Raw genomic sequence first — 21,387 nt, 5'->3', positions numbered from 1 at the left:
CTATGCAAATAAAATGTGTTTTGTATCCATTATTGTTTCAAACGTGGCGGAGATAGAAATAAAGTACCACCAATTTCATGGAAGGAATAGAAGCTTTTAGTTTTTTGAGATTACGCTGCTTGGAAATTACAGACTTTTCATCCATATAGGGCGAGAACGTGATTTTAATATGAGTACGAATGGGTCTGGAAGAACTTGAGGTGTAAAATGAGCGCAGGAAGCGTATCTTACGACCAGTATTAATGTCACGAAGTTGTATTCGTTATTGTAAATACCGATTTTATAAAAAGCCGGAGCAGAATTTCTGGGTCAAGTATGACTCATTTTGTGCCGAAATAAAACCGAGAGTAAGCATTTCAAAGTAGGATTCATAAGGATGAAATTGCCGTTCACAATTGGAATACTTGCGTTTAACTTTCCAGTTACTTCAGCATGTCATTCTTTAATAAAATGAAGTTTTAACTTTGGTTTGGAGAAACTTTGATTTCGTACTGTGGCAGTTGGCGTGAACCCAATATCTTCTAATGCACTCTTCTCCTGTATTAAAGTACTTAGAATCGCTACTCGGAAGATCCGAAAGTGATCCATTTTACTGCTGCATGGAACTGCAACAGATTGGATCAGTTATTTCTAGTTTTTTCGTATTTCATGTGACTACCTTTAAAATTCGTTTGACAGACGGCTGTTCTGACAGTATCGGTGAGTGAGTCCCTGGGGGCTCTGGAGCTCCACGTGACCTGACATGTGACCATGAATGGATGGGCATCACGCGTTTCACAAATCATTTGACAGTACATAACGTTTACTTAAAAAATGGCACACACGAAAGTTTCGCACTACCCTTCCCCGGGTGGTCAACTCTGTAATTTTTGAAACGGACCTCACGCCTTCCTAGTATTGCAATAATAAAGTTGAATCTGTCCAATCGTTTTGTTGCCGCGCTTTTGAGTAATGTTGGTCATGGGATGGGTACCTTTATGACAGGGAAAGTAAACGTGCACGTTCTTCATGTTCTTCAAAACTAGTGACTATACGCCTGCAGAAATGAGAAATGATTTCAGCACTTGTGAGCAAAAGACATTACACTGAAAATCGTTTTGCAGAATTCTGCAATGGATGTCAACTCAACATTCCCCATATCCCACTAGTTAGTGAAGAGCCGTGAGAAAGTATTTGAGGACAGATGTCTTGCAAGATAGCGGGAACTTGACATTTTTGACCATTGCGACCTCACACGCAAGCAATCTGCCTCCGCCCACCTCAAAAAACCAACGCACACGCGCAATGGCGACTGTAGAGGATGAGACGGGTTTGCCCGCGTCAAGAAGTGGCGAAGGCGATGAGCGTAAGGGAAGAAGTGGTATACACTCGCGGTTTTCCGTTCAAGAAGACCATATTACTACAGGAGCGATGGGAACGATAGCACCAGCAACTCCGATGGTACTCCGCGGATGCGTACGAAGCGCAAGCAGATGATGGCTTCAGGTTTTCGAGGATAGTTAGCCGCGTTTGGGGAACAACTGAAAGAGGGCGACTTGGCAAGATTTGAATTGGAACGCGAGCAGTTAGCCTTGCAGCCCGAACGCTTCGCTGCTGATCGCATTTACAGGGAGAGAGATAGAGACGAGCGTGCAGGAGAACGTGAGGCCTTGCACAAGCTTGCGCTAGAGAAGCTTAAAGTCATGATGGAAGCTTTTACCAGTAAGCGCGAATAAATATTTCTGAGCAAAGCAAAACCTAGGCCACGGTCATCGGACTATCGCGAAATGCTGGCGTTCGCGCCTGCAGGTGTCTTCCATCTCGATTGCGCTTCCTCCCGAGAAAAAATGGGTTATGCGGGCTGGGCCGGCGTGCGGCAGGGCCGCCGGTGAGAGGAGTCGGCGGAGAGAGAGGGGTGCGCAACGCGGGTGGTTAAATTGCAACTGGAGGCGCTGGAAGGATGTTGCAGCAAGGGCTGCAGCGGTAAGTCCGAAGGACTTGGGCGGGAAGGCCTGAAACAGGCGGTCGAAGTTGTTGTTGAGCTTTGCGCAGCAGCGGCGTGTGTGGGAGACGTTTGCGGCGGGGGCGGATCGGAAGGCGCGTGCGTCGGCGGCGGAGGGCGGGGCGTCGGGGCATGTGAGCGCGGCGGGGTAGAGATGTTGTCGACGGATTGCAGGGAGGGACGAACGCAGAGGGAGGTGGGATGGGGCGGATATAGGAGGAAAAGTGCGAGGGGAAGAGGACTTGGCGGGGGAGTCGTGCTCCCGGACGGCTGGCATGGAGAGGGAGGAGGAGTCTGGGGAGAGGCCGGTGGTGGTGGTGTCGAGGAGGAAGACCTTATAGGTTGGGGAGCAGGGGTGTAGGTGCGGGACATGTGGAAGAGGGGGTTGCAGGTAGGGTACGGGGAGTTGGAGGGGATCGAAGGGATCAGTTGGGATTGATAAGGAGATGAAGAGGCTGATTGCATTCGATGCGAATCCGCCGTCGGCAGTGCCGCATGTGGCCATGAGGAAGAGGACGACGAAGCGGGTCGGGTGCAGGGGGCGCATGGTGGAACGCAACGGGAGAGAGGGACATCGCGAGCGCTCAGGAGCATCTCCGGCCGGCGCGCGCAGCGGCGTCGAGGCAGGCGGCGACGTAGCCGCGGAGCGTCTCTGACGGGGGGTGCAGGGCTTCTCGCGGGCGGTGGGCGCGCGACGCGACGAGCACGACGAGGGCCTGGCATCGACTCGTGCGGGCGATCAAGTGTTGAGGCCTGCAGTGTATTACTCCTGTCATACTCCTGAGGCTGGCGTGCGTATACCTGGAAATTTTTCGTGAGTCTATCAATTTCCGTCTAACTCTTCCGCAACCAATTGCTGAAGAGTTGCTCATATTTATTTCTCACAAGCGCAAGCGTATAGTCTCTACTGTCTCAAAACAAAACTGGGGCACCTTTGGACTCGCCATGCCTCCGCCCTACTGTTTAATTCCAGCCCCTATTTCTCTCTACACATAACTGTCGAGCACTGCCGCCTCTGCTAATGTTGCCAAACGGGCTCTTGTACCCGAAATCCCCACAACCACCTCAGCAATACTCCTGGCTCCGGTATTCTCTTTTTCAGCATCACTTTGCCGCTTCATACCACTGGCCATCTTGCCCCTTATGCCTTTTCCTGTTTCGTTCTTTCTTGGTTCACGCTCGTCCTTCAGTAAATCTCGTTCACGGCGCTTCGAAAGTCCGCTTCGATTTTATCGTTTTCCTCTTCTCAGCAACAATTCGCGCATCTCTATCTGCGCATCCCCGACCTCCCTAATCTTTTTTCTCGTTCTGCTAACGTCTGCGAGTAAGTAAATTAAAGTGCAGGCGCTCCAGTCGTCAATACAGCATTTCAGCATTTTCCATAATCCTCTCCTCTCCCGCAATTATGTCCCTTTCAAGAGTTTGCACTCGCATTTGATGTTCAGTTTTCACCACCAACAGAACTTCTGCGACTGCAACCACCCGGGCCTATACTCATGAGCACATCGTTAACAGTTTCCTTTTGTTTAAGAAGGATTTTCACAGCCTGCAACTTCGGCGGTGGACCAATTTCCCGCTCCGTAATGTCGACTATTTCTGCGGCGATACGTGCCATATTTTGACGATTGGCGGACCTCAAAGAAACCCCGGCAACCTCAGTGTCATTTTTGATGCCATTCGCATATTGGCGACAAGCATCACGGGCTGTACGAAAACGGTCGGCAAAATTGAAACGCATTGGCCACAGTCCTGTTTCTTTAAAAGAGTCATGTACGTTTCCAACAGTTATAGATTGATACGCCTGAACGAGGCACATACGTTTCTCATTCACTGACCTTTGCTCGTCTGCGTGTAAGGCCAACAGTGATTTCTCATCTCTCTAACCGTTGAATTAAATTTTCGGTTAATTGCTTGATCACACAGCTACAGAACTTGTGTCGTATTTGCTGGAATTCGGACTGATTGGCATTTTTGTCAGGCATTTGTAAAGCCATTGCACATCCTTACACAATGAATGCCCGTCAAGACACAAAACATAATCTTTTGACAAAGGCACTACAGTGCGAACGAAGCGGTCAAGATGCTCCACAAAAAGAGGCATAATGTTTTTTGCATTGAACCATGTACTTTGGAAACAACAAAACAGTCACCAGGAAACCATTTCTCATTATATTTGTAAAACTCCGTGGGCGAAAAGTTGCTTCAGTTCTTGTCGAGGAGCTCAAAACATGCTCTCATCATACCGGTTTTAATTAAGAACGGCGGTGCCACCAAACTAGAAGCAGATGCAGCAATGAAAGAGATAACGTGTTTCCCATTTCGTCCTTTTGGTACTTTGTTGAAGCCCCCGTAGTATCTTGAAAAACTCGTCAAGGACTTCGACCTCTCTCCAAATTCTATGTTAGCAACGGTCTCGTCCATATTCCAGAGTCTGACTGGGTCTTGCAATAGACCAGAAAAATCGCGATCGACGTCACGAAATACGTCCACATATGTCTGGATATGTTCGTAGGATTCTGCACGAACCTTCGTAATCTCTGTGTTCTCAGTCTGGCGGTAAATCAATTCACGGTGGCGCGCTCTGAAACTTATAACTGCGTCCAAGCCGGGAAACCCATCTGGTGCATTTATGTCATCTGCAACAACCTTTGAAATGAGGGTACGAAGGTTGTCAAAATCCATTGGAAAATCGCGACAAACAGCATGTATTAACCTTTGGGATATCATGTACTCTTCATCCACAGTTAATATTCTAGAAGTTCCGGGGCGATTATCGCCTGGATTGAGAAGGCGAAATAATTCGGTTTCCTTCTTCTCTGTAAGATACTTCTTCATGGTGTATATCATTTTGTTAGAAACTACAGATTCCCGACAGAGTTGTGGCACAGAGAATGATATCTCTGGAAGCAGTCTAACTGCTTTGCTTCGGGTACTTTGTCGGGTACAATCGCGTTGTAAGCGACGTTTTTTAATTTTCGTTTGGCAACGCATGGAAGGCGGCATCTTGTAGAGAAGCGATAGTGGGCATCAAGGAATCGTGAAGAGAAGACTTGAAAGCGTATAAGGGCGGGCGCTGTGGTAATGCAAAGGCAAAAATGAGGGGTGAACTGTTGTGATAAGACGATATAACTTGAAATGGTCAGAGGGCGCGACTCCTCCAATATCCAGAATTGCACCAGATTCTTTTCAGAATTAACCCGCCCGGGAAGGGTACCCTTCCCAGAGGGCTCAAATCTGGACAAAAGTTCAAATCTGGACAAATCAAGGCCAAACCACATAGCATCCAGGTAGGCTAGATATCCCCCTCTCTTCAATTAACAAGTGTGCTTGCTTCAATGGAAGGACATTGGCGTTCAATTCAAACAAGTTCCCGCCCTTTTGGCTACGAAAATCGCCACACACACACAAACATCGCCCGGAACTTGAGACCCTTTGCCACATCCACATCTACAAGCATATACCGAGCAATTCTGCGTTCGATGTCACACAGTTGCAACCAAATGTCGCTCTCTATGCGTCAGCAGACCCTACGAATACAGCGCAGAAAGAAGCGCCAGAAGCAGGCACTTGAATCAAAGCAAGAAGCTCTCAACCTGCTTCGCAGAACTCACCATCCGATTCGCAAAATTGCAACCATGACCGGGATTTCCAAAACAGCAGTCAGATACTTGAAAGAACGGCTTCGGGCTGACACAAGCTTTTGTGTATCTGAAGATCCCTGTAGAGCTCCGGGCCGCACCACAGTTTTGTCATTGGAGGAGGAAAAAATGGTAGTGGAGCGACTTGTTTTCGCGGCGAATCGTGGATTCGCTGTTGATATCGATGGCGTCAAAACTGTAATGTCACGCATAGCTGCCGACGGACGCAAGGGATGGAAACATGGAGCGCCGTCCGATGACGCCATATGGTCGTTTCGGGCCAGAAATAGAGATATCACCTATCGTAATTGTGAGAACAAAGATGCAGCTAAGCTCAAAGGTGAAAACTATTACCATGTGAAGCGCTACTTTGACATTTTAACTGAGCTCAACAGCAAGCACCCGGGTATAATGTTAGATGGAGACCGAATCTGGAACGTTGATGAAACGTCTGTTGACTCTACATTCGGTTGGAAAATCAAGGTTTTTGGATCATCAGGCACGCACCACGGTAGGTTCAGAAGCTCTGCATGCACTGCAGGTTCTGGAAGACATATCACGGCTGTGGTTTCTGTCTCCGCTTCTGGGAGGAAGGCACCGCCGTTTTTTATCGTGGCCGGAAAACATGTTATGAGCAACTGGCTTAGGCCGCTTCCATCGCAGTACGTCAAATCTGGAGGCTACTTAGAGAAGTATGGTAAACCAAGTTGGTTTCCGTTGGGCGGTGTCATAGAATGCAGCGAAAACGGGAGTCTGGAAATGGATATTCTAGTCGCATTTGTTCAACATTTGAACAATTATGTTCGTTCTATTCTGCCCACGGATTTGCACTACATTTTATCATTGGATGGTCACGCGTCAAGGAGAGGAACCAGGTGGCTGGAGGTCTGTCTAGAAAACAGGTGTGAAGTTGTCCAATCACCCTCAAACACGACCCACTTCCTGCAGCCCTGCGATCAGCAGGTTAACCTTTCCAGCACACTGGCGGCCGCTCCATGAGGGATGATTGCAGTAAGCATGCACGGGCAGACACGAGGGGCGTTCAGTTTAATCTCGTGTGCGGTGTGCATGGCTTCGATAGCATTCGTGTCTCCGACATTAGGGAATCTTTTAAGAATGTCGGTATCTTCCCGTTTCAGCCTACATTTGCTGATTCGTTTCGCAGTTCAAAGCAAAATGTGCTTCAGAAAGCTGCGCATCGAGCTTCTCAACTATCAAATTCTGGAGCTGGAGACAGGGTGGGGGTTTTGCAGGAGCGTAAAACAGACAAGGAAACTTTTTCTGTGGTTTCTAAAATTGTGAATCAAGTTGGCGTTGGGAAAGAGAATCCTTACAGAGCGCTACAGCAAGTAAGTGTTGTCCTGAGAAATAGGGAGACTGTGAACTCCATTCTACAAAGTGCAATAAGCGCACAATCATCTAGCACAGTAGTGAGTAATAATAATGACAAGAACGTTGCCTTGATGTGCGGCGCCCCTGCAGAATGCCTAACTATTGGTGAGTCTTTTAAACGACGGATGCTCAAGGCAGAGGAAGATGAAGCTGCCAGACAAGATAAAAACATTAAGCGTGCTGAGGCTGATGCAGCACGTGAGGCTGCGGCAGAGATCAAACTCCAAAAAAAGTTTGACAAGGAGAGAGTGAGAGAGATGAAGCGCATTGAAGTGGAGAGGAAGAACTCTTGCAAAGAAAACAAGCGCATTTCGGTGGCCGCATTCCGCTCAGTATTGACATACACGCCCATTGTGCAACATGGCTCTTCCTCGAAATCACGTAAGCGGAGTCGTTTGGTGCTTTTTGCGCGCCGAAACAATGCGAAGTTGGTCATTGGCATTCTGTCGGAGGTGCTGGGGAAGGCTTTTTCAGGGAAATTTTCTGTCCACAATTAACCTGATTGAATCATTAACGGTCTTCTTGAACAGCGAATAAATTTTGATTGTGAGTGCCTCGGTGTTGCTCTCGACGAAAAAAACCACACGTCACGCGTCCAAGGACACAGGAAGCAAGCGAGTGGAGGTACTTTGGGGCAACATCGGGCTAGATTGAGACGTTTTTTAATTAAATGTTTGAAACTTGTCCAGATTTGAGCCCCCGGGGAAGGGTAGACATCATCGTTTTCCGGCATTCACATTGTGACGAAAATTAGAAAGAAAAGAAAGGAGGTGAGCAGTAAAAAATTCAGCGGCAGGACCGGGCGAGCTGAGGGTCGCGTTCCTTTTACTGCGTTGGTTCTTTTTCTTCCTTTCTGTGTCCGGGCAGCTATTCTGCCGTTCACTTCGGGGTATTTATACTACTACCTACGCGTCTATTCTCTTGCCAACAGACTCTCCTCTTTGCAAACCTTTGCTGATAATCTCAAAGGATTGCATTATCAGTAATGTCGTTGGGAGAGATGCACTGTAGGTTGACGTCTGAAATAATCAAATACTACCGTTTTCAGTGCGGTTTAATTATTTAGATGTATTTTGTCGAACTGTATACGTCACCGTCGACTCCCAAATTTCCACACTCCCTCTATTTTTGACGTGACGTATTCCCGGTTCGGCTTCTGTCAATCCACTGGTCCACAGGGTATGTGATTCTTGCGTACTTTAATGTGTTGATGAGAGATTTGTTGCCGTTGGCTTTTGTCAAGCAATCAGCCAGGTTGTGTTCCGACCGAATGAATCCGATTTGCTCCATTTCATTTTGCTGGTACGCCATTTTGACTACCTCAAGGTCAATCGTTAGTCGCTTCTCTCAACCGTGGTAGAAGCTTTTGTGATCACATCAAATAATGAGAGACTATCCGTAATCATTAGGATCGGTATCTTTATGTTCATCATCTTCTGTATGTCATGTCTGAGCATGAAGGCCATATCAAAGGAGTCAGCAAAGGCCATGGTTTCGCTGCCTAAAACTGATCTTGACACTCGCTTAGCCTTATGAGACGACCAATAGAGTGGTTGGCAAAGGTTGCTGCTATCACATAGAAATATGATATATCCAAGCTGAGAACAGCCGTCAGAGTTGTTTGCATACCAAGCATCTGAATAAACTCTTATGTGTAACTTGATATCGTCAAGTTTGGGATACCTCAGTGGTAGGTATGGCCCTTTCTTGAGTCGTCTAATGATGCGGTTAATGTACCGGATTTGAATTTTTGGATCCGTAGCATACTGTGATTCGGTAACCTGGGCGGCTTGAGCAATAGAGAAACTAATGTCTGGTCTAGTGTAGGTAATCCAGGCTAATTTGGCTCTTAATGATCGATAAGACTTGTACGTGGCTGTGTTCGGCAGCCTCTCTATCTTTCGGATGTACGACGTTTGGTGGATTATGTATTCAGAATCCTTTTTTTCAACTTGTACTCCGACGAAACTAAACTTATCGTAAGCTCTTCCCTTACACTTGAACTTCTCTTCTGTCTTGTGGGCGAGATCTGAATATTCCTTGGTACCTGCTTGGAGGGCATCGTCCACGTAAGTAATGCACATGCCGTCAAGCTTGTCCCGTATGCATTTAAAGAAAAATGCTCCATCACCGGTTGTTCCGGTCATGTTCAAGTCCTGTTTTATATGATTGCTGATGGTACGGCCCCAGTAATCATCACTATCGGCAAGACCGTACAAGGGTTTTAACAACTTCAGCAACTTGCCCTGGTTCAGTTCAAATTCTCCAGTCGGTTTGATGTATACATTCCTCATAAGTTTTTCTGCGCTTTGAAGGTATGCTTGAGTCACATCTGTTGAAAACAGTCGGAACCCGCATATTGCTGCCAATCCGATCAAAATTCGTGTGGAGTGTTGCCTTGGTGTGGCAGTATCATGTACAAGAGACGTTTTTAGCTTATCCCTGTATCTTTGAACTACAAAACGGGCCTTCCATACTTCGTCTTTAGTGCCTTCATCTTTTATTGCTAGTACAAATCTACCGCCGAGAGTATTTGCGTTCTGAGGCACTTCTGACTTGCAGACAAGCTTCCAAGTTCCTTTCTCAATCAAACCTTTCAGCTCCTTCTTCTTTGCGGCTCTGAATCTTTCATCGGTCGATCTCGGGTCACCATATTTGATCACTTCAGTGAGTGCTACATCAAAATTAGACGGCTTTGGTCTGTTTACTGATTTAAACGGCTTCAACATTGTAGTAAGGAACTCGTCCCGTGAGAGGATGTCTGTTGGTGCAGAGTTTTCTCGAACATAAGGCTTAACTTGTTGCATGTTCATGGTCTTATGCCATTGGCCGTCGTTGCTCTTAACATCAACTATCTTGTCCCTTATACTTGTGATGGTAGCAGGTCCAATCCATTCTTTACTTCTTTCTTGATACACAAGTACTTCTTGGCCTAATTCAAATACGAAATCGGTTGCCGTTGGGATTCTTCTGGTAAGAGCAGCAAGAATGCGCCTCTCTGCCACTACAGCATTCATTTCCATTTGTGCCTTTGAAAGTGCGAGCATCATTTCTTTCTGAGCGGGTATATATGAGCTAATGATTGGGAATCTTGGTATTATCCCGAATACAACCAGTGAGGGAACTAGTCCGTTATCTCCGTTGGTATCGTTCATGGCTTTGATTGACAGTTTCAATGCAATGTTGCGGTCAATTTGAGAAAAGTCGAATATTATCCTTCGATAAATTCTTCGGAGGGGTGCGTGTAGTCTTTCTCCAATCCCTAATGAGTTGTGAGCTTCGACTCCTGAAATTCGAAGTCCTATCCCAACGCTTTCGGCCATTTCCTTCCACCTAGGCGAAGTAAAAACGGATCCCGCATCAGTTCTGACGCGGTTAGGGAATCCTGTATAGAGAGTGCACCACGCTTCAAGGAAAGCAAGCCATATTCCGTTGACTGATTGTCCGTAATTCTGACCCTGAGAGTCTAAAAATATGGCCGAGCTGAAACGAGTTGCAGTGTCGACAATATGCAGAATTGCTTTTCCCTCAATGAACATCAGATCCATTGATATTTCTTCACCAAACTTAACGTCTTGCAGTGTGGGTAACGTGGTCTTGAAGCTAGTTGGTTGTGATCCAAGCCTTTGACAGGTATTGCATGACTTAGAGATCTCTTTCAAGACTTTTGTGGTGGCCTCGGTGGCCTCGTGCGGCCGAGCTTTTCTGATGAGATTCAGAAGTTTCGTATCCGTTGGGTGTCGAAAACCTCTATGAAGTTTGACTAGTTCACTTCTTGAGAATAGTACTGTATCTTCCCGTTTCCATTCCAGGTAGACATGTCCAAACTTCCTTACGACTGGGACAGAAATGTTTCCCGGAGAACTGATTAGTACATTTCTTGTCGTATCCAGGTATAGTTGAAGTTTATCGAGCAAATCCAATCCCAAAAGAAAAGGTACATTCGCTCTAACTACGTCAACCTCAATTGGCACAAACCCGTTCTTGAGAAACGGTAATCGAATTGAGATTGATCCGATTGACTTCTGCACATCAACACCGAATCTGTACTGGTTGAAGGTCGCTTTTAGTTTGAACTTACATCCAACAAATCTGCAGTATGCTTTGGCTTGTTGTAGTCCGATAACAGTGCGTTGTGCTCCAGTGTCGATGCAGGCTCCCTGCCAGTCTTTCCTGCGTTCATCCAAATTGAATCTCATCTGTGAAAGACCTCGACGAGAGTTTAACACAGAATTGGTCATTGCATCGCTGGAGGATTTTCTGAGATGCCGGTTTCTTCGTATGTCATGGGCTGTCCTTGACCTACGCGAGATTTTGTATCGGAACCGTTTTTTCTTGAGGACAGTCTCGTAGCAAGGTTTATTTTCTTTCGACTTCAAACTACGACGGTAAACTAGACTGCCTCTCCTCAAAAATCCTCTGGATCAAGGACTGAAGCAATGCCCCGATTCTCAGAACCAGTAACGTGGAATACCTGTCCTCCTTTATCGGGATGTTCATGCGTCTCATCCTCAGATGAGGTGGAGTCCTCCTGCTTGAGGTTGTTCCTGTAAGGGTAGCAGAAGGATCTTCTTCGTCTGTAGAGAACAACGCATCCTCCACTTGTTGACAGAGTTCGAAGAGGATTTGATGGCTTCTCTTCGGATATCTCCTGACTTGCGATGAGATATTTCGCATCACGTTGCGAGGTTTGGGGCAGTCCCTGATGAAATGATTGGGATCCTGACAATTGTTGCATAGCCTGGGGTTGCCATAACGGTCTAAACCATTTTGACCGGCTTTTGTGCTGTCTTGAGGGGCCCTGAATGGGGCAGATGAGCGTGATCCTGGTTTCTTCGGTCGTCCGTAATATTTCTGACCTTCGTAGTAAAGATCAGGAGTATATTTGGATGAAAATTTTATCTCTTTATGTAGGGAAGATTGACCGATGTTCAGATCTTTTTTCTACCTTCTTGCTCTTCCTGGTCTTCAGGCCAGGCGGCGTCGAGTGCCATATACAAATGTTGAAAATCCCAAGGATTAGATGTGGACTGCGAGTTCGCAAGGGCTGACTTGGCCCACGGGGCACCAACGACAGCCTTGTAAAGGTATTCCACCTTGTCTTCCTCGGAACAGTGAGTCCGTGGTCCTTGAGGAGCAAAACGTGTGATGATCTCAACTCTTCCAAAGCTTCTCCGGTGTTGAGCTTCTTGGCATGCATCAAAGATTGAATTCTCAGGCTCTGGAGGTACTTCCTGATTCTGTCCTGCCGAGTTATGCTGTTGTATTCGTCTTGCATAACTTGGCATGCCTGACCAAAATTTCCGCACCTGTCCCTCACCTTCTCTCGATAGAATCTCTTAGCTTCTCCATCGAATATGTTGTGGAAAAAAGCAAGTTTGTTGGTTTGGTCAAGGTTGTAGTCCTGGGCGGCATCAATGTAGTTATTGATGTGTTCCGTGAGGTCCTCACCCAGTTTTCCCGTGAATTTATCCTGGTTCTTGAATCGCAATGCCATGTTGTGAGCGGCTCTTGCTTCGGAGTCACGTCTCACAGGTGGGTAACCTTGTACTGGTGGGCCGGCTTGACGTTCAATTTCCTTGTTAGTAGGCATACATGCTGGACTACTTTTCTTGTGTTGAACAAGCCTTTCGTAAGCAAAATCGATGTCGTCCAAGTCTGAGTATAACATTTTTACTAATCCCCATGAGATGCGGTCAGTTGCGGGATGTCTGATATACTCTACACCTTCTGCACGTAAGAAGTCACGGATGATTCTGAAAACGAACGTGGTGCCCTTCCGTACTTCGAAAGAATATAGAGTTTCAACAGGGAGGTCGTCACGTAATCTTTCTACCAGTTCTGTGTCCAAAATATTTTCAGATTTTGCGCGAGTAATGTGTAGCGTAATAACTGATATAATATCATTGTGAACTGGAGATGGTGGTGTATACGTTTCAAGTTCCTTGGTGATGGCCTCTGTAGCTGCCTCGTCAATTCCGTTATCCATAGTGTTTGGTGAGTTAAAGTCTCCAGAAAGTAATTTAGTAAGTTACTTTAGCCTTAGGAAAAATAAGCTTTCTGCAACCTTACAATTATACTGAAATTTTGACTTTTTTTATGGCTCACACTAATTCAAGCTGAATACGGGTACAGGTGTGCAACGCTCACAGCTAGTACAGTAGTAAACACGTGTGCAATTTTCACACCTAGTGCAATGTGTGACACGTATCCGATTTTTGGGTTTGTGTCAACCGTGTAATACGTTTTGGGTAGCAATTTATGAGAGAGGCAACCAATTGAAAAATGGTCGCTAGATGGTGCCAGAATAATTCGAAAAAATGTTTCAAGAAATATGGCATCAAATTTAAGAAAGGATTTCAAAACTGTTTAAAAATTTTTTTTTGCTATTTTTTTAAACTTGACGTGTTAGTTCACGCTCGCGCAAAAATTGGGCGCGGCGGCGGTGAGAGGCGCCGATGAGGTGCGCGTCGAGGTCGTGCGCGGAGGGGTAAAAGCGCTCGCAGATGTCGCAGAAGAAGTCCTGGGACTCGCGTTGATACCGGGCCTCGCGTGCGCGGTGTTTCTTGCCGCCCCAGTGTTGCCGGAGTTGGTGCCTGCCAGTGAGGGTCACTTTGCACACGTCGCAAGTGAGCGAGTTTTTTTCTGATCCGCGCGGTGGCCACTCGATGCAGTGTTCTACTCACGCCTTCAGGTAGAATCCTCAAATTATGTTTTGCTACTGTAGTCCGAGTCATAATTCGGTTGAAAACCCGAGACGCGTTGTCCTCGTGTCCAGATTGGTCGGCGTGTAAATTGGATACACGTGTTGATTTCCCGTAACGCTTGTCTTCGGGGCGGGGTTGGTCCGCCGGGGTCGCCTCCTGTTCGATGAGGTCCAAAACGCTGATAGAGCCCCCACCGTCGCTGTCCCAGTTCACCACAAGCGTGCGGGGTCGAGACCGTGCGCCTGGCTGGGACAAATCTTCTGCCTGCTTTGCGGGGGCTTGCCGTGACCCAAAGTCTTCGTCTCCTTTGGGTTTGAGTACCACTAAAATAGAAATTAGTTAGGCAACTAGATTCCTATTTTAGAGGTAGTGAAAAAATAAAGAACTTACTCTTTTACTATTTTCGGTGAGAGTTATCCAAAAGAGGAAGACGGCTTTATTTCTTTCTTGATAAAACGTACTGCGTTAATATCAAGAAAGAGATAGGAAGACCACTCTCTGAAAAAATCCACAACTTGAAAAACTTGAGGTTGAATTGATTTCTTGAGGTTGAATTGATTTCTCTTGAAAAACTTGAGGTTGAATTGATTTCTTTCCTGAAGAAACTAACTTGGCTTGCAGTCTAGACTGTGACGAAAATTAGAAAGAAAAGAAAGGAGGTGAGCAGTAAAAAATTCAGCGGCAGGACCGGGCGAGCTGAGGGTCGCGTTCCTTTTACTGCGTTGGTTCTTTTTCTTCCTTTCTGTGTCCGGGCAGCTATTCTGCCGTTCACTTCGGGGTATTTATACTACTACCTACGCGTCTATTCTCTTGCCAACAGACTCTCCTCTTTGCAAACCTTTGCTGATAATCTCAAAGGATTGCATTATCAGTAATGTCGTTGGGAGAGATGCACTGTAGGTTGACGTCTGAAATAATCAAATACTACCGTTTTCAGTGCGGTTTAATTATTTAGATGTATTTTGTCGAACTGTATACGTCACCGTCGACTCCCAAATTTCCACACACATGGCTGGTAATTTGCGGTAAAATGGAACGTGATGCCCTGAATTCTAAAATTGGATCGCCAGGGCGCGTGCTGTACTCCAACGGCTTTTCATAGAAACGCTCATCAATGTAGATAGTTATATCATAAGTTCTTGTCCATCAAAAAATTATTAAAACTTTAGACCCAAGCAGTATTGTGCCCTGTCGCAGTCCCGCACACATCGAGAGGGCACAGTATCATCCCCCGCCCGAAACATGAATCACTGCTGGGTTTCGGGCTGGGGATGATACCGTACAGTACTGTGCCCTGTCGCAGTCCCGCACACATCTTCCTCTCTTTGCGCTCCCCGCGTCCCACAGCTCAGCGAGAGCACAACAGTCAACACCGCCAGACACTGGGCCTACAGTACCCTTACCCAACGGTACCGTACATCTCTCGAGACGCCTCCGTGTCGCCTTCCTCCGCCGCATCTTTCGTAACGGCGACGCCATTGCATCTCGACATTTCCACGCGCCCGCATCCCGATCTCCGCCGGCCCCCACTGCGCGCCGGCTCTCTTTTACTGCTTCGACGACAACTTATTTCGCGCCTGCGCAGTCGTCCATCTGCGCTCTCATGCGCCGCCCACTGTCAGCGGGAGCTCGCTCGCTCCCCCTTCCGCGGCGTTTGATGAATGAGTACAGCCATGCCTTCTACTGTGTTAAGGTTCGTCCGCTTCCCAGGGCGCCGAGACGGGCTCATGGCCCACTTACTGCATCGTACCTGCGGGTGAACTCCCACAGCGAGGCGGGCTATGGAGTTTAGCGGACGGTTTCCGTGGTGGTTCTCCTTCTGCCTTGTCGAAGCTTCGAGAACCCACGTGGCTCGTGCGTTGAAAGTTTCAACTTGAAACACCTCGGCGTGCAGTGTCCCTCACACAGTGTTAATCAAATGGACCTGATAAGGCGTTGGAATCAAAACCCTACAACTTTTCCACCACCCGTCCCCCTTCTAGATGGAACCAGGTGATTTTTGTTTTGGTGGCGCGTTGGCCGAGCGTCGAGCGTCGAACTTGGTTTCTACCTCACATGCGCCGCACACCACATCATCTCCCGCACAGAGCCCCTCTCGCCATCTGCCTTGCGATTTGCGCTTTCCCCGCATCTATTTCGAAACCGTAATGCCTCGCCCACTGTCTCCGCCCCCCCCCCCCCCCCCCCATCGCCCTAGCCATGACGTCGTACGGTTCCTCCGGCGGCGTAGAGTTCGCGCTGAACAAGCGCCACATGCCGCGATCGCAGGTCGAGGCCGTCCCGATCGATGACGTGGATATCTCCGATGACGACTCGTCCTCGATCAACCCGTCGTCGCTGCGCGCCAACTTCCTTCCGCCAAACCTCGACCTCCCCGCGCTCGACCCGACCACCATCGACCGCTACGGCTCGCTGCACGACAGCTCCCCCTTCTTCTCGCCCGTCTTCGCACACCTCCCGTCCATCCGCCCGGACAAGCTGCACGTCGCTTCGGAAGACGCCCAGACCCTGCGCCGCAAGCTCATGCGCGACTCAAACATCCTCATCATACAGGGCGGCTATTCGGGGAAGACGTTCATCTACGAGCGTCTGCGCGACCTTGGCGTCAATCTTTACATCCTGGACGGGCCGGACTCGGTATGGAAGAAGGCTGCGGAGGACGGCCTCATAGTCGACTTCATCGAGCTCGACTTCACCGACAACGACACTATCTTCCCGCGCGCCATGGACGCCATCGTGGACGCCGGCCTGGACGTCCAATTCGACGCCGTCACCACGTACTATGAGGACGCCGTCGCCCTCGCCGCACGCATTGGCACTGCTATGGGGCTCACCGTCAACGACGTCGAAGCGTGCGACCGAGCGCGCAACAAGCGCCGCACAAGGGAAGTCATGGCCGTCGCAGGCTTGCCTGTACCGCTCTTTCAAAAGGTTCTCGGCGAGGAGGATATCCCGCGTGCTTGCGAGCATGTTGGGTTTCCACTCATTTTGAAGCCGGTCTATGGCGCCGCTTCTATGGGCGTGACAAAAGCGCATAGTACCGAAGAAGCTGTCGGCGCCTATCGCAAGCTCTTTAAGACGTTCGATGTCAAAGAGGATACCATCTGGGCGCAGGGCACCGAGATGGTTATTGAAGAATTTTATGATGGTGATGAATTTGATATTGATATCTTGCTCTCTGACGGCATCGCGGTCTATGCCAAGGTGTCGGACAACTGGGCCTGCTGCGACCCGTGGTTTCAGGAGACCGGCACCAATTGCCCCTCGCTGTATCCTCAGGATAAGCAGAACGAGCTGATCAAGCTGGCTGTTGACTCCACGCTGTCGTTAGGGTTTAAGTATGGTTCCTTCCACGTCGAGTGCAAGTACACCTCTCGAGGGCCGCGTATGATTGAGGTGAACGCACGAATGGGAGGAGTCTCAGTACGTGATGCCAATTTAATCGCATGGGGAGTGGACCTCGTGGAGGAACATGCCATGGCCATGCTCAAAATCCCAATCCGGCCACTCTTTGAAAAGCCACTAAAGTACTTCGCCGAGTCGGCCATCAATGCGCCCTACTCGGGCACCATTAACACCGACAACTGGTTAGATTTTGCTCTTGAAAACCCCTTGGTCCATAAGATTAGCTACTTTAAACACAAAGGGGATGTTGTGGTTGGGCCGAAGGACAGTGTGCCCGATTGGATGGCGGAGATCATCGTTGTCAGCGAGGAAAACCAGGAAGAAGCTATCAAACTCATTCGCTCAGTGATGAAGAAGGCCGAAGTCCCGATTACTGCCAAGGAGTTCGAAACCGAACGGGCCTTTTTCTTCCCAGACTATGCGCATCCATTTTGCTAAGTCTTGACCCGTTCATACGGTATGTACGATCGACTGCTGCAGCTTTCTTTTGGTACGTTTTTTAACAGGCCAACATGGTGATTAGTCGATGCCCTCTCCCCTAACACATACACCACGTTTCAAAAAACATTTACCAGCCATTACTCGGTATGAAAAACTCATGACGTCAAAACTCTGCGCTTTTTCCCAACTGTCCACACCCTCCGGCTGGGGCATGCGGTTGCCTCTTGACATGATAAATAAACACATATCGATGACACCCTCAACATGTTTTCTTCTATTGCTCCCAGCACATCTCCGACCGCGTCACGATTCTTGGCAGTCTTCGAAGCTTGGGGAGATCAATTTGTCAAGCCCTCCCGCTGCGAAGACACTCTTCCTTAACTCCAAATCCACGGCGGGCCATTTGAGCAAGAGCTTGTCCACGGGCTTGGGGCCTGTATCAATGACATGCACGCAGTACAGCCATTTTCGACCCTCGTGCTGTACAAACCCTCCTGTTTTGTCATCGCGTCCAGCCTTTCCCTGCCTGATTTCCGCCTTGTCTTCGCGGCACATGGATATCATGAAAGAGCAGTCTTTCGCCGCCGCCGCTTGCATGAACTCCGCTAGCATCCTCGCGCATACATTCGGTTTCATACGCGCCACCTCCTCGGTTGCATGGAAGTACCCCTCATGCGAATGCAGCCGGTCCGCTTCCTCCGCCGTCTCGTAACTGATGATCTGCTTCGACGCGCGAAACTCACTCTCATCCTCCGCAGTCCACTTTTCAGCCCCGCGCATGAACTCGTATTGTTCTATCATCTCGTAAGCCCGTGCCACCCCGACCATACTGATCAGATGTTTCAGCAGCAACCCGGCCCCGATATTGTCAAGGTAGTCATGGCGCTGCACGGCGAGCAGCTTTCTAAAGCAATGTTCTCCGTCGCGTGACTCGTCGGCGACAGCTTTAGCGGTTATGCCAAGCGCTAGAGTACACAAACCATCGTTGCAGGCGCACGTGGCATCTTCGTGCGATAGGCGCGCGCCGCGGTTGAAGATGCGAAGGCTTCGAGACCTTTCCTCGTGCAAAATCTTCAGCTGCAATTCAATGTCGATACCGAGCAGCATTTTTAAAGGATCATAGCGATGCTCCTGGTCTGGAAAGTCCATAGCTTCGCGACCGCAACTCGGAAACAAGTAGTTTGTGAAGTAGTAGGGCGGAATTTTGAATTTTTGAAGCGCATCATTAATGTCGGGATGGACGAGCGCGGAGCGGGACAGCACGCCACACTTGGGTTTGATCTCCACGAGCAGCGTCTCTCCTCCAAACCACAACGCAAGGTCAGGAAGCAGTTTCGCTAACGGCGATGCGGTTCCGAAATTCTTCACCTTTCGACGTGCAATTGGGCGTAAAGGCTCTGTCGCGGTAGCCAGTTGCTTGACATACGACTCTGAAAGGGTTACATAAACCGGCTCTAACAAGTAGCGACGTAGGTGCCGGCGAAACAGGGCTTGGTGTGCTGGACGCTTGTGATGCTTGGGTGGTGCGCGGTGAGCTCGAGCAGACATAATGGTGATACATAAAACCTGACGGGCCTGTCCATGCAACTTTTCGCATCGCTTCGGGGAATAGCAAAACACCACCGTTTCCCCACCTTCGATGCGGTACTGCCACGCAGATGGAGGAGGAAGACTTGGGCGCGTTGGATCGCAAGCAGTCGCCTTCATGTCTTGCTGTTGAGAAAGAGAAAGGTGGAAACGTCCAGCAAGAAGCAACGTAAAAGCAGATGAGAGATTTGCAGCTGAGAAATAGATTCGGGAAGAGGTTCTGGTGTTCTCATAAACCAAAGATATGCTTTCCAAAGCAAACTTGTCCTGACGTTGTCCAAAGGTGGGTAACAATGAAAGCGTTCCACAATTATCGTATGACTGTCGTATGCTCATGGGGCACAGATGTCACCGAAAAACTGTAGTCGACTGGAGCGGCATGTTATTCGTGAAATTCGGTCTGCCGCCCATACGAGGCAAAACGTTGAAAATTATGAGTGATTCTTTGCCGTCTCGCCTGTGAAATCAGAGCCTGGGGTGTACCGAAGGCTTCACCTTTACCCTTTTCAAGACAAGCTGAAGTTCGGCGGGATATTGCCATAGAATGTCGCTCGTCCACTGCCAGGAGCATCTCCCTGTGGTAGGTCGTGCAGTATCGAAAGCAGCACATTCAATCGCAATCCCGGCGGCGCTCGAGTCAACGCGCCACAGAGGACGCCCAGAACCAATAGTGCGCATGCATATTTTGCTACGTGTGTCCATCTCTTTCGTCACGAAAATCTGCCTTCCACTCGAGCACGACAGTTGTGGAATATCTAGACGGAACCAGACGCTTTCCGACATTCAACCACTCGGGACGATCCGTGGCGGCAATTCGTCCACGACGAACATTCCGGATATCCCCTCCGTCTCTGCAGCAAACGCCAGGAACCGTCTCCAGGTCTGCAGATAGTGAGGCACACTGATGCTCCGTACCCAGTCATTCTCGACGTGATTCAGATGTGTCAAAAACGCCGCAGGCAGTAAAAATAGTCTCCATCCCCCATACTCAGCACCGAATGCCCAGGAAATCTTGTTGAACCCGTACCCACTGAAGCGCTCGTCATACGCCGGATATTTGTCCCGCCGCACAATTCCATACGGCTCGTAATCCGTTAGCGCGCGAACCTCCGTAGCATCTGTCTGCCGATACCATCTCTTGATCTTGTTGGCCCTTTGCGAGTTGAGGCAATAGCTGGTCCCTGCACGATTCTTCAACATATTCTGCAGCTCGTCCTTGTCCATCGAAGGGCGATGCTGCGCATCACTAATGAAGACCGGGACAGTCAGTACTCTCTTCTCGCTCTCTGGAAGCATTTCCTCCAACCAAGTATTGTTAGCATCGCGGAAGCAGCCAAAACTATTCGTCGCCGGCGTCATATGCTGGAAAGATCATGACAAACCGCGTCCCCGCCGCCTGCACGGCGACGTTCCGTAATGCATTAATCTCAAGCGGCTCCTGTCCCTCATCCTCCCCACCTCTTCGAACGAAGCTGACGTCTACATGACGCCGCAGCCACTCTTTGCGCATCCAGATGGCCCGAAACGCAGCCACATCGCTCTCACTCTCAACTGCCACAGCAGCGCTCACCGGTCCCCCTCCATATAGTCTCGACAGCGCCTCCAGCCTCAGGACTCGATCAGAAGTCAGCGGAATAGCCAGAGTCAACTGCCTTTCCCCGGGGCGCTCTTCGGCCTTTAGATGCACACGAACGTCCCTTCCTCCCCCACCTCCGCTCTCGTCCCGCTGTCCAATCTTGGCATCTCTGAAACAGGCCTGAAGCGCCTCTCTACTCCACTCCCCCTCTTCCTCGACCTTGACATCATCCACAAACAAATGGCCGCCTTCAAAATCATGCAAATGAAAAAACACATGCAGCATGCCGCCCCCCTTGATCGCTTCAGGCCTAGCACAGACCCTCCTCCACTCTGCCGCCCCCTCTTCCAACTGCACGACTAGCCCATCATCATTCCGCCCCCCACCCCTCCACGCCAGAACCATAGCCAACGCATCTCCTGCACTCTCCGGCTCCTCCTTCCTAAACCGTCCCATCCCTCTCTCCAACCTATACCACGCTGAGACCACAACCGCACCCTCCGGCACTTGGACCGCCTGGTGCACGCCATGAAACAGCGGATGCCCCCCGCCCCCCCACATAGTCCTGCCCTTCCCCAGTCTCAGGCAGCACCTCCCCCTGAACGGAAACGCGACCCCCCCTTCCCCGCCCGGCACGACCCCGCACACGCACCTTGCGGC

General features: G+C 49.2%; 6 protein-coding genes across 6 annotated transcripts; 1 reads left to right on the top strand and 5 right to left on the bottom strand.

Annotated features, from left to right (window-relative positions):
- Positions 1 to 15,917: 15,917 nt before the first annotated feature.
- Positions 15,918 to 17,561, top strand: CHC_T00004987001 (hypothetical protein). The gene has a single exon (XM_005716760.1). The coding sequence runs from the start codon at positions 15,918 to 15,920 to the stop codon at positions 17,559 to 17,561; it is 1,644 nt and encodes a 547-aa protein (XP_005716817.1).
- An 81-nt stretch (positions 17,562 to 17,642) lies between these two features.
- On the bottom strand, positions 17,643 to 17,810 carry CHC_T00004986001 (hypothetical protein). The gene has a single exon (XM_005716759.1). The coding sequence runs from the start codon at positions 17,808 to 17,810 to the stop codon at positions 17,643 to 17,645; it is 168 nt and encodes a 55-aa protein (XP_005716816.1).
- A 57-nt stretch (positions 17,811 to 17,867) lies between these two features.
- CHC_T00004985001 (hypothetical protein) lies at positions 17,868 to 19,487 on the bottom strand. Its single transcript, XM_005716758.1, has one exon. The coding sequence runs from the start codon at positions 19,485 to 19,487 to the stop codon at positions 17,868 to 17,870; it is 1,620 nt and encodes a 539-aa protein (XP_005716815.1).
- Positions 19,488 to 19,616: 129 nt separating this feature from the next.
- CHC_T00004984001 (hypothetical protein) lies at positions 19,617 to 19,934 on the bottom strand. The gene has a single exon (XM_005716757.1). The coding sequence runs from the start codon at positions 19,932 to 19,934 to the stop codon at positions 19,617 to 19,619; it is 318 nt and encodes a 105-aa protein (XP_005716814.1).
- Positions 19,935 to 20,351, bottom strand: CHC_T00004983001 (hypothetical protein). Its single transcript, XM_005716756.1, has one exon. The coding sequence runs from the start codon at positions 20,349 to 20,351 to the stop codon at positions 19,935 to 19,937; it is 417 nt and encodes a 138-aa protein (XP_005716813.1).
- A 139-nt stretch (positions 20,352 to 20,490) lies between these two features.
- CHC_T00004982001 (hypothetical protein) lies at positions 20,491 to 21,288 on the bottom strand. Its single transcript, XM_005716755.1, has one exon. It carries the CDS (start codon positions 21,286 to 21,288, stop codon positions 20,491 to 20,493), a length of 798 nt encoding a protein of 265 aa, XP_005716812.1.
- Positions 21,289 to 21,387: the final 99 nt, after the last annotated feature.

Source organism: Chondrus crispus, genomic scaffold (assembly GCF_000350225.1).
Source record: "Chondrus crispus Stackhouse genomic scaffold, scaffold_26, whole genome shotgun sequence".
Lineage (NCBI taxonomy): Eukaryota > Rhodophyta > Florideophyceae > Gigartinales > Gigartinaceae > Chondrus > Chondrus crispus.
This window is presented reverse-complemented; position numbering and strand designations above follow the sequence as displayed.